The sequence below is a fragment of the Scyliorhinus canicula genome, chromosome 5 (genome assembly GCF_902713615.1).
Source record: "Scyliorhinus canicula chromosome 5, sScyCan1.1, whole genome shotgun sequence".
NCBI classification, from domain to species: Eukaryota; Metazoa; Chordata; class Chondrichthyes; order Carcharhiniformes; family Scyliorhinidae; genus Scyliorhinus; species Scyliorhinus canicula.
The window spans coordinates 184497753-184510757 of NC_052150.1; the positions used below are offsets into that span (position 1 = coordinate 184497753).

The following is a 13005-nucleotide window of genomic DNA, read 5'->3' on the forward strand; positions in this document are numbered from 1 at the left end:
GTAGGTTGTCAATGCTTCATCGTTGAATAGTTTTAAGGCTCTACTTATGCTTCTGTTCAGAAGCATAGCATTGCACATGGATATGTAACTAGAAACAAACCGATTGAATGCAGTCGTATTGCTTTATAATGAGCATTATTACATGACTGCTGCCCTCTGCTGGTCAATGTAACTGCAGCAGTAATTTGAAGTTCCATTTTGGAAAAAATGATTCAATGAAGTTATTAATCTCTTATAAATTTGAGGTGCACCATAAAATGGTAAGCATATCAGCTGCAGTGAAAGTTGATAGTCTCTGCCTTGAGAAAAATTCTGTATTGTGAGAAATGGACAGATCTGAGGCGTTCAAGGCAGACGACCCTGTCCTATACAAGAAATCCAGGTACGACCTCCGCAAAGCCATCCGAGATGCCAAGAGAGAATATCAAACTAAGCTAGAGTCACAGACAGACTCTCGGCGGTTGTGGCAAGGACTAAACAACATCACGGGTTACAAAGCGAAGCCGAGCAGCATCTCTGGCAGCAGGGCACCCCTCCCCGATGAACTTAATGCATTCTATGCTCGGTTTGAGCAGGTAACCAACAATCCGCTATCGAGTGCCCCAGCAACCCATAATTCACCCATACCCACCATCACAGTTTCCGAAGTCAGATCGGCCTTCCTGAAAGTGAACCCACGGAAGGCGATGGGCCCGGACGGGATCCCTGGTCGTGCACTCAGAGCCTGCGCATACCAGCTGGCAGAGGTATTCACAGACATCTTTAACCTATCCCTACTCCACTCCGAGGTCCCCACCTACTTCAAGAAGACCACCATCATACCGGTACCAAAGAAGAACCAGGCAACGTGCCTCAATGACTACCGCCCGGTGGCCCTGACGTCAGTTGTAATTAAGTGCTTCGAGAGGCTGATCATGAAGCGCATCACCTCCATACTCCCGGAACGCCTTGACCCACTTCAATTCGCATACCGTCGCAACCGGTCCACATCAGGCGCCATTTCCCTGGCCCTCCACTCATCCCTAGAGCATCTCGAAAACAAGGACTTCTACATCAGACTCCTATTTATTGACTACAGCTCCGCCTTCAACACCATAATCCCAGCCAAGCTCATATCAAAGCTCCAAAACCTAGGACTTGGCTCTCCACTCTGCAACTGGATCCTTGACTTTCTGACCAACAGATCACAGTCAGTAAGAATGAACACCAACACCTCCTCCACAATAGTCCTCAATACCGGTGCCCCGCAAGGCTGCGTACTTAGCCCCCTACTCTACTCCCTGTACACACACGACTGCATGGCAAAACTTGGTTCCAACTCCATCTACAAGTTTGCTGACGATGCGACCATAGTGGGCCGGATCTCGAATAACGACGAGTCCGAATACAGGAGGGAGATAGAGAACCTAGCGGAGTGGTGTAACAACAACAATCTCTCCCTCAATGCCAGCAAAACTAAAGAGCTGGTCATCGACCTCAGGAAGCAAAGTACTGTGCACACCCCTGTCAGAATCAACGGAGCCGAGGTAGAGATGGTGAGCAGTTTCAAATTCCTAGGGGTGCACATCACCAAAAATCTATCCTGGTCCACTCACATCGACGCTATCACCAAGAAAGCACAACAGCGCCTATACTTCCTCAGGAAACTAAGGAAATTCGGCATGTCCACATTAACCCGTACCAACTTTTACAGATGCACTATAGAGAGCATCCTATCGGGCTGCATCACAGCCTGGTATGGCAACTGCTCGGCCAAGGACCGCAAGGAACTTCAGAGAGTCGTGAATACCGCCCAGTCCATCACACGAACCTGCCTCCCATCCATTGATTCCATCTACACCTCCCGCTGCCGGGGGAAAGCAGGCAGCATGATCAAGGATCCCTCCCACCCGGCTTACTCACTTTTCCAACTTCTTCCATCGGGCAGGAGATTCAGAAGTCTGAGAACACGCACGAACAGACTCAAAAACAGCTTCTTCCCCACTGTCACCAGACTCCTAAATGACCCTCTTATGGACTGACCTCATTAACACTACACCCATGTATGCTTCATCCGATGCCAATGCTTATGTAGTTACATTGTATATATTGTGTTGCCCTATTATGTATTCTCATGTATTTTCTTGTATTTTCTTGAATTCTGTTTAATTCCCTTTTCTTCCCATGTACTGAATGATCTGTTGAGCTGCTTGCAGAAAAATACTTTTCACTGTACCTCGGTACACGTGACAATAAACAAATCCAATCCAATCCAAATGGCTTTTAAAATCTGTAACTATTTGATTTAAAAATCTGGAACTGTTTGATTTAATCCTGGACTCACAACTGCAAAATCTCAAAGTCCGATTCATGCTCTCTCCCCCTCTCCCATCACCCCCCCAAAAATGTATGCTTTATTCATAAAATATCTAAAAGTTATTCCAAAATATTACAAATTGAACATTATGAATAGTGCAATAATTAACTTTACCCCATAGATCATGTTGCACATTTTGGCATCTCAACACAATTGCAATGACTGTGTACATGCAATAACAAGCATACGTGCTGTGGGGTTCTGCATGGTTAGTCCCTTGCACTATGGTGGAAAGGTCTTAAATAGTGACTTCTCCCCAGTGAACACAGTGCCTCAATCTGTTCCTCAGCATGTGGCCCTGGACTTTGGAATATGACGTTTGCAACACTTGGTCGTGGGTAACTGTTTACAGTGGAGAACCAATAAGTTTTGGACAGATAAAAAAGCGGCACTCACCAAGTTGATCCTCCAGCAGCAGTTGATATTTTCTCATTTTGCATCATTGGGAACAGACTGGAGCACAGCGCTGCTTGGGATGAACCTTGACAAAAAACCATTGCGTCTCTTTCTAGACCTCTTTTGCAAAGACACATTTCAGAAGGAAATTTAGGGTGATCTCTTCCCCAGTACAGCTGCTTGGAGGACAGCGTACACTGGCACACAGACTTCAGGCATGCTTGCTTGATCTGATGGAATGTCCTTCTCACACCACTCAAACTGTATGCTCTCTTTTTGTTGTCTACCTGGAACTGTAACGATTTTCCTTCTCTCAAACCTTTTTTGTTTTCTTAATTTTGGTCATACTTTTATGTCAGTATGTGTATTTTAACTGTCTCATAGAAATAATGTTTCCCCATCATGATTTATTGATGGCCATTCGAATCTGAAACTCTGGGTTGGAAAAGTCACTATCCAGAATCTGGAATGGCTTGACAATACTGTATCTGACCAAATGTTTGGTAGCTGTCAGACTGGATTTGTAACAAGTGATGAGGGAATAACATGCTTGACCTTAACAACTTGTCAGTCCACAGTTAGATTTGTAAGACTAACCATGATGGGGTATTTATAATATCGAAGCCACATCTTCACAGTACAAATGCTGTCTGTTGTGCAAGGTGGATTATAATTTCCATCCTATTAAAATATTTTTCCATCTTTGTTCCTGTGTGTGGAATGAACACTGGGTTGTAGAATCATAGAATTTATAGTGCAGAACTAGGCCATTCGGCCCATTGAGACTGCACTGGCCCTTGGAAAGAGCCTACCACTGGCCTACCAAGACCCACACCTCCAATCTATCTGCGTAGCCCAGTAACCCCACTCAACCTTGTTTTGGACATTAAGGGCAATTTAACATGGCCAATTCACCTTACTTGCACATCTTTGGACTGGGGGAGGAAACCGGAGCACCCGGAGGAAACCAAGGCAGACACGGGGAAAGTGCAGACTCCGCACAGACAGTGAACCAAGCCGGGAATCGAGCCTGGGACCCTGGACCTGTGAAGCAACTGTGCAAACCATTGTGCTACCGTGCCACCTGGTCTAAAATGTTTGTGTTCCTTATTGTCTTCAAATATTGCTGGACCAGACTGAGCTGGTTACAATAAAAACATTTCTTCCAAGTTAATGAAACGCCTTTGAGGCAGTCATTGGATTCCCATTACTATAAGTATTAAAGGAGTGAAGCTGTAGTTTGTTCTTCCTTGCATTTGAAAAATATTAACCCTTTGTTTTGGTTTGTTTCTCTTGGTTTTTGTTGGCTTCTTTTGGAACAAATACATTTGACTGCGCATTTTACTATCAGCCACTTTGGTCACACTTGTCCCTTGTCATCAAAGCCGATGTTTCCGTGGTAGTTTGCCACCTGCCAGAATTGAAGAATGTTTTTACTGTCTTTGAACAAAAATGAAGTACCCACTCTGCTGGTCGGGCATTTTATGAACCTGTCAACATGGAGAATCTTGTTCAATATTTGACCCCAAAATTAACTTCTCATGATTTACTCATACCACAATCAGGATTACCCTCTTTAAGGTCTGTAAGATTGTCAGTCTCCTCTCTGCATCTGCTGCTAAAACCCTAACCCATGCTTTGACTTAAAAAAAAACTCTGGCAAGCCTTCCATTCCCTAGTTATCTTGAGCTCATTCAAAATTATTTTACCCGCAACCAACTCTGATCAAATCACATTCACTCATCACCCTTTTGCTTGATGATCTAGTCCAGCAACATGTCAAATTTAAAAATTCTTATCCTAGTTTCAAATTCCACCATGGCCTCACACTCCCAACTGACTGGGTGTAACCCCCTCCAGCCCTTCAACCCTCTTGAGATCTCCAGGCACCTCCTGCCTGGCCTCTTGTGCAGCTGCTGTTTTAATTTCTCTATTGTTGGCAGGCCTGCCATCAGAGCCCAGGCCCGAAGCTCAGCAATTCCTTCCCTCAATCTTTTGACATCTCTACCGTTCCTCCTTTGGTCTGATTGCACTCCTTGGGCACTTTGATTACATTGAAGGTGCTATATAAATATAAGTTGATGTTGCTGCCAATGGTATATTAAAAATAATTCTAGCTTTACTCCGTTCCTGAACAATGATTCACATTTCCAACAATGAAGCTAGAGGTATATGTGTGTTAAGTGGAAATATATCAAACATTTGGTTCCAAGAAATTCAACAAGCATTACATTTAGTGTGGATGAAGAATTATGTTTTGCCATTAGCATTTTGATATTTGGCTTCCGCACATTTCTTTTACATGTTTCTTGTCCCGATTGATGGTCATAGTTAGTGCACTGACGTGAACTATACTCCAAGCATGAACGTGGACCTTTATTCTTACGCTAGATGTGCATGAAAGTCTTGCAAGGCAGATCATATTTTAGAGATGTCAGGATAATTGCTTTGAATATCAGTACTGTGAAAGCTTGTTAAAACAATAGTTTCCAAATTCAGATTTCCTATTCCTCATTGGATTCCTAAATATAGCTACCTCAATGGTAACAATGTGAGAAAACTGGAGGCAGTTTTGCGCACTAACTTGTTTAATACTGAGCCAGAAGATGTCAGTTTTGATCACTGACAAATGCATACTTAATTATTCTCTGGATTAGTGCTACAATTAGTGCATCTGGATAGTTTTTTTAAAATTGATGTGGCTTCAACCTATATGATTAGTTATCTGACATGTGTTTGCTTTGCATTAAATGATGCTTACTAATTATGGCTTTATGCCAGTATTTGGAACTAACGTTTTCCAAACGTGAAATAGATTTTTTTGTGTTTGTAAATTGTTTTGGTGCAGATGGCGGGATTAATTCAAGTCTGAAGCAGCATACTACTATATCTAAAGTTGTATTGCTAGAGTAATTGAGAAAAGTTCATCAATATTTGCGCCAGGTGATGGCGTTAGCAGTTTGGAGTTTGTGAAGACATGCATGAACAGGAGCTGAGATTAAATTTTTTAAAATTCTAAATAAATAGTACAATTGGCGGCGAGAGGAAACGAGGTATTAAGTGGTCTATGAAAAGTGAGCAGATGGAATGGAATTCCTGAGAAAATTAGACAAAGCAACAAGTTCATGATTGTAGGTTTGTGTTAGTTGATGAAGATATAATATATGAATCAAATTTTCACCTTGTAGGATATCTTATCAGAAACCAAGACTTGCATTTATATAGCACTTTTCACAATCTCAACATCCCAAAACACGTTACAACAAGGTAAGTAAGGCTACGAGGTATCATCAGTATTGTACTGTAGAAAACATGGCAGCCAGTTTACGAATAGGAAGGGTTTAAAGTCTCACCCAAATGATGGTTCCTCTAGTTGTGTAGTGCTCTTTCAGTAGTTGACATTGAAAGTCAATTTATTTTACCCGACAAGTTTCCGAATGCAAACATCTTTTCTGTCATAGAATGCAGTTGTTCACTTTTATTGTTGTAATGTATTTTTTTTTCAGCAAAAATGTCACTTCGCAGTCATTTGAAAAGTCAAGTGACTAAATTTGGAAGCTGTAAATCTTTTGCTCCAAGGAAAATACTTTCTCATAATTTTAGTGATATCAAATGCATTTTTGAAAGGTCTGTAAAATTTATGTGAAACATAACTATTTCAAATTTTACAGCAAGCAGAGAAGTCCATCACCAAGTCCAAATCACATTGCAAGTAACATTGGATCTTCGGTACCGTCAGCCACGTCTGCACGCACCTCGTGTTCATTGACGCCGACACTAGCAGCGCACTTCAATGAAAACCTTATAAAGCATGTTCAAGGTTGGCCTGCTGATCATGCGGAAAAGCAAGTAAGTGCATAGCTGTTTTTGTTTTGAAATAGCTTACACAAACCCTGTTAGGAGCTACTTCAAGGAAATTCATGCTTTGGAATAGGTTTGGTTTGTCTTTGCTCTGCAGTCTGTTGCTTCATGAATTTTGGTCTACTGCCATAACAGTATTTTCTCAGTAAAATTTCAATTATTTATCCAATTTGTAGGCTATCAAAGGACATGGCAATTTAAAATTGTTTTTTGAATAGAGCTCACAATCTTGGCTTGGGACTTACTCATTTACAATGTCTCATCACATAATATGTGTAAGTTCGTTCATGATATTATGGCATATTTTAATAGTTTTAAATGGGCTTGTTTCAGCAACTATGCAGAAAATGTGTACTTATTACTCTAGATGTGGTGGTCCTGCAAAATTTAACTGTTCTGGAAAGTGTTTGCTGAATTGGAACAGGTGGTGTTATCATTATCCTTGCACAAGATATTCTTAACAGCCTCATAACTGTCAAGTTCAGCCAGCATCAGCGAGTGTTAGGTATGTGAGAAAGTTGGTGCAGTACAGTTGATATGGTGCCCACTGCAAGTGTAATTTATATAACTTCAGAATCCTGTGCAAATTGAGCAAATTCTTCATCTAACATGTTCATTAAATGAAAAGAAAGTTTAATTGCCACGGTAATTAATAATTTCAGAATTTTGCTTGGTAGAATTTGTTAGCCCTTGGATTGAAGGGATATAGCCACGGCAGAAGGATGGAATAAGGATACAGAGCAACCATGATTTAAATGAATGGCAGAACAGGCTTGAGGGTTGAATGACCTACTCCTGTTCCTGTATATTTCTTAGACCACTATTGATTTCAGTTTCACTTGGGCTCTTTGGCAGTCAAATTTCTGCAACATTCAACTCTTGCTTTCAAGTCTGGATCAAAGCTGTGATGAAATCCGGAATAGTGTAATTCTGTTTGATCCCAAACTGGGTGTCAACGAGCAGGTGTTTTAGTAAACAAATGCTACTTAATGCCAGTTAGGTGACTCCTATCATTTTACTTGATTGCAAGGAGGCTGATGGAGCATTTGTTAGCTGAGTGAGCTTTGTCATGTTTAGTTGCCAGGATATTTCCTACCCGCACAATGTTCCATGTTGTTCATTAATCACAGTAAAATGCTGTACTAGAACGTGAACTGAATAAAATTATAAACTCTATTTTTTTTCTTTATTCGTTCATGGGATGTGGGCATGGCTGGCTGGACCAGCATTTATTGCTCATCCCTGAGGGCATATAGATGTGTGTCTGGAGTCACATGTAGACCAGACCAGGTAAGGATGACAGATTTCCTTCCCTAAAGGACATCAGTGAACCAGATGGGTTTTAAAAAAAAAATAATTTTTATTGAAAAATTTTGAATTTATACAACAATATCGCACCATAGTAAAATACCAAAAATAACAATAATATTAACAATCATAAACATTCGCCCCACCCCCATGCACAACACAGCATTTTAATAACAATGCAAATTAACACAATATAAAGTTACAGATTAGAAACTACAATAAGGAACACCCCCCACCCCCTCCGGGTTGCTGCTGCTATTGACCAAGTTACCTATCTTTGCGCCAGGAAGTCCAGAAAAGGCTGCCATCGTTTATAGAACCCTTGTATTGATCCTCTCAGGGCAAATTTGACCCTTTCCAGTTTTATAAATCCCGCCATGTCACTGATCCAGGTCTCCACACTTGGGGGCCTTGCATCCTTCCACTGTAGCAGAATTCTTCGTCGGGCTACTAGGGACGCAAAGGCCAGGACACCGGCCTCTTTTGCCTCCTGCACTCCCGGCTCTACTGCAACTCCAAAAATCGCGAGTCCCCACCCTGGTTTGACCCTGGATCCAACCACCCTCGACACCGTCCCCACCACCTCCTTCCAGATGGGTTTTAACGACAATTGACAGTGGTTTCATGGTCAGCATAGACTTTTAATTCCAGAATTTTATTTCTGGTGACCTGGGTTCAAATCCCACCTGCCCTGGAGCATCTCCTTGGGTATCTGGAAAACTAGTCCACCGACAATACCACTTCGCCACTGCCTCCCCTGTACTAAAATGGTGGCGGTCTAGGGAGTGTGCAAAGTGGGGTCATGCAATCCCTAACAACATAAGAAATAGGAGCAAGAGAACATCATATGGCCAATTGAGCATGCTCCACCATTCAATATGATCTTGGGCACCAAGTCCACTTTCCTACCCGCTCCCCATTTGGTTTGATTACCTGACAGACCAAAATGCTATCTATCTTAGCCTTAAATATATTCAATGATGGTGCATCTACACCCCTCTGGAGTAGAGAATCCAGAGAAGTAAATGATTAGCCCCTTATCCTGAAACAATGCTTCATTGTTTTAGATTATTTAGCCAGGGAAAACTATTTCAGTATCTAACCTGTCAAACCCCTTTACAATCTTAATGCTGCAATGAGGTCACCCCTCATTCTTCTAAACTCTGGAGAATATAGACCCAATTTATTTAGGTTCTCATAGGAAATCCCTCGTGCCCGGAACCAATCTATGGAACCTTGTGTTGTACTGCATCCAAAGCAAGTATGCCCTTCCTTAATTTCAGTGATCATATTTGCACACTGTACTTTGGGTCAGACTCACCAAAGCCTTGTGGTATTATAGCAAGACTTCTCCCTATTCATGTACTCCCAATGTTTTTGCAGTAAAGGCCAGCATGTCATCTGCCTTCCTAATAGCTTGCTGTGCCTGTACGCTAATTTTTTATATTCCTTGTTACAAGTATACCCATGTGTCTCTCAACGTCAACCATTACAAGTTTTACACCTTTAATAAATTTCTGCTTTTCTGTTCAGACAAAAAAGGAAAAATCTTGAGTTGGCTAATGTACTCCATCTGCTACCTTGTTCCCCACTCACTTAACCTCGCTATATCTCTTATCAGCACCTTTGTTTATTCCTTACAGCTTGTATTCTCATCTACCTTTGGATCCAAGTTTGCTGGCAATACATTCCTCTCTGTCGCTTTGTCTAAGTGGTTAATGTAGATTGTAAATAGGGCAGCACAGTGGTTAGCACTGCTGCCTCATGGCACTGAGGACCCGTGTTCAATCCTGGCCCTGGGTCACTGTGGAGTTTGCACATTCCCCCCTGTTTGCGTGGATTTCATCCCCACAACCCAAAGATGTGCAAGGTAGGTGGATTGGCCATGCTAAATTGCCCCTCAATTGGGGAAAAAAAATAGTTGGATACTCTAAATTTATAAAAATATATAGATATATAGATTGTAAACAGCTGAGACTCCAGCACTGATCCTTGTGGCACTCCACCAGTCACAGCACTCCAACTTAAAAATATCCCACTTTTATGGGCCAGTGTTTAGAGAACACCAAAGTATCTCATGGAGTTCACCTGACCCACAACGTTTAATAGATTTTGGTTATGGGGCGCACAAGGGCCCACTTTGTGTTATGCAACAGAGAACAAAAAGTATTTTTAAACAAAAACAATGTTTACTCTATGAATCCAGTTAACATTGCAGAGAGAGAGCACAATACACATCTGCTTGGTTCAAATGCAGCTCTCCAACTGAAAGCGAAACTAAACACAGAGCCAAAACAGCTTTCAGCACAAAACAAAAGTAAAAAGCAGAGCAGAGCCCAGCTCCATTCACACAATGACATCACTGCAGCCATTTGATAAAGCATACTTTTTTTAAAGGGACATTCACATGACACACTTCTCCCTATTGTCTGCTTCCTGTCCATTAACCAATCCTCCATCCATGCGATTATCCCCAGCTCCATGAGCCCTTAACTTGTGTGTTAACCTTTTGTGGCACCTTATCAAATGACATTTGGAAATCCAATATTTTCTAGTTTGCCTGTCCCTACCCAGCTAATTACCTCGTCAAAAAACTTAAACAAATTTGTCAAACAAAATTTTCCTTTTGTAAAACCATGTTGACTTGTTCTAATACTACTTCTCTCAGTGCATTAAGAGTGCCTTAATTAATAATTCCGCTATTTGTCTGTTGTCAGGCTAACTGATTTGTAGGTCCGTTTTTCTTTCCCTTTCTTAAATAATTTGCTAATTTGCAATTTGCTGAGACCGTTAACATAATTTTGGAAAGTGAGAGCCAGCACATCCATTATTCCTGCAGCTTTCACATTTGGCATCCCAGGATTAGGACCATTGGGTTTTGGGGATTTGTGGATTTTACCTGAAGTTTGTTTCCTATGGTGATATTGATTACTCAATTTTCCCCCATCTATTTCTGGTATGCAACTTCTGTCTATTACTGTGAAGACAGTCACAAAATATTTGTTCTTACATTTTGTCATTCCCCAAAATAATTTCTCTTGTCTCTGCTTCTGTGGGACCCATGTTTAGCTCTTAAAATGTTTTTATATTCCTGCCTAGTTTGCTTCTGAAACATTTTTAATCCTCAGGCCTGCTATTTAAAAAAAAAATATTTTTATTGACATTTTCAACATTTTAACATGTTTGCAAAAAATAAAACACAAACCCCCACCCACTCTTTAACAGCAACCAAATCTCCAAGGTGCAATTTAAACAAATATAGGAAGGCTGTGGAAGCATTGGAAAGGGTGCAGAGGAGATTTACCAGGATGTTGCCTGGTTATGGAGGGAAGATCTTATGAGGAAAGGCTGATGGACTTCAGGCTGTTTTCGTTAGAGACTTAATTGAGGCATCCAAGATGATCAGAGGATTAGATAGGGTGGACAGTGAGAGCCTTTTTCCTCAGATGGTGATGGCTAGCACGAGGGGACATAGCTTTAAATTGTGGGGAGATAGATATAGGACCGATGTCAGAGGTAGGTTCTTTACTCAGAGAGTAGTAAGGGCATGGAATGCCCTGCCTGCAACAGTAGTGGACTCACCAACATTAAGGGCATTTAAATGGTCATTGGATAAACATATGGTTGATAAGGGAATAGTGTAGATGGGCTTTAGATTGATTTCACAGGTCGGCGCAACATCGAGGGCCGAAGGGCCTGTACTGCGCTGTAATGTTCTATTGCCTATGAATCCCATCTCTTATGGAATCCCTCATGTGCCACTCTCATAGCAAATTTCACTGTCTCCAAGAACAGGACTCCATTAGATCCCCCAGCCACACAATGGCATGGGGGAGAAGCTGACCTCCATCCCAACAGTACCTGCCTGTGAGCGACCAATGAGGTAAAGACTAAGACATCCGCCCCCGCACCTGTCTGGAATTCCAGCATGTCTGACATGCTGAATATGGCCTCCAGGGGACCAGGCTCCAAATCCACATGTAGGCCCTCTGACATGATGCTAAAAACCACCCCCAAAATTTCTCCAACGTCAGGCAGGAGCAGAACATATGAATGTGATTAGCTGGGCCCCCTCCCACACCATTGACAGTTATCCTCCACCCCTCAAACACCTGGGTCATCCTTGCCTTTGTTAAGTGTGCCCAGTGCACCACTTTTAATTCAGTCACTCTCAGCCTCGAGGTTGAGGCATTAACTCTCCGCAGCACCTCGCACCATAATCCCTTCTCCAACGCCATCCCCAACTCCTCCTCCACCTGCCTTTAATTCCTTCCATTGAAACCTTATCTCCCTCCATGACCACATCCTCCAGCCCATCACTGAGATCACCTCTTCTATCAACGAAGAGGACAGTGCCACTGGAAAGCTCGGGAAGACCTTTATCGCCAAGTCCTGCACCTGCATGTGTCTGAAGCCCTCCTCACGATGGAGGTCCCCCACCCTGCTTGCAAACTGCCCCTCCAAAAACAAATCCTTCATCTACTTCACCCCTGTCTCCTCCCATTCCCGGGACCTCGCATCCACCCTCCCCGGCTCAAACCCATGATTCCCTGTTATCGGTATCACCCTCGATCCTGCCCTCAACTTAAAAGTGCTGCCGGAATTGCTCCATCTTCAGTTTGGCTCCCACCACAGGACTCCCTGAATACTTCCCTGGAGCAAACAGTTGTAGGTCCACTGCCAGTGCCCACAACCCTAACACCTTACAGAAACCCACCTCCATCTGCACCCATGAGGATTCCATCTCCCTACTCTAGTCCCACACCTTCTCCGCATTTGCCACACAGTAATAGTATAGTCTCCCCAAACCATTGGCCCAGGCCAGGATCAGAAACAGCAACCTGCTCACCTGGATGAAGCAGGAAAGAAAGAAAACTCCCAGGGGGAGACACCAGAACTGATTAATAATGACCGCCATCACAGAAAGGATATGAAGAGCAATCCCTCCCTTCAGCAGTCCAACCACAATCAGCCAATCTCACCTCAATGTACACCATTATCAAATCATCTTCTTCTAAAAGCTCAAAAGAGGAACATAGACAGAGACTCGAGCAAAAGAAAGCTCAACCTCAAAAGTCCGAAGG

The 13005-nt window shown here is 42.5% G+C and overlaps 1 protein-coding gene across 3 annotated transcripts in view; it reads left to right on the forward strand.

Annotated features, from left to right (window-relative positions):
• The window catches only part of waca (WW domain containing adaptor with coiled-coil a), a 148928-nt gene that overhangs the window by 117298 nt on the left and 18625 nt on the right, over nt 1–13005 (forward strand). For all 3 annotated transcript variants that reach the window (XM_038798211.1, XM_038798213.1, XM_038798212.1), the window contains one exon: nt 6424–6601. In XM_038798211.1, coding sequence (XP_038654139.1) covers nt 6424–6601 — 178 coding nt within the window. The remainder of the gene's footprint in view (nt 1–6423; nt 6602–13005) is intronic.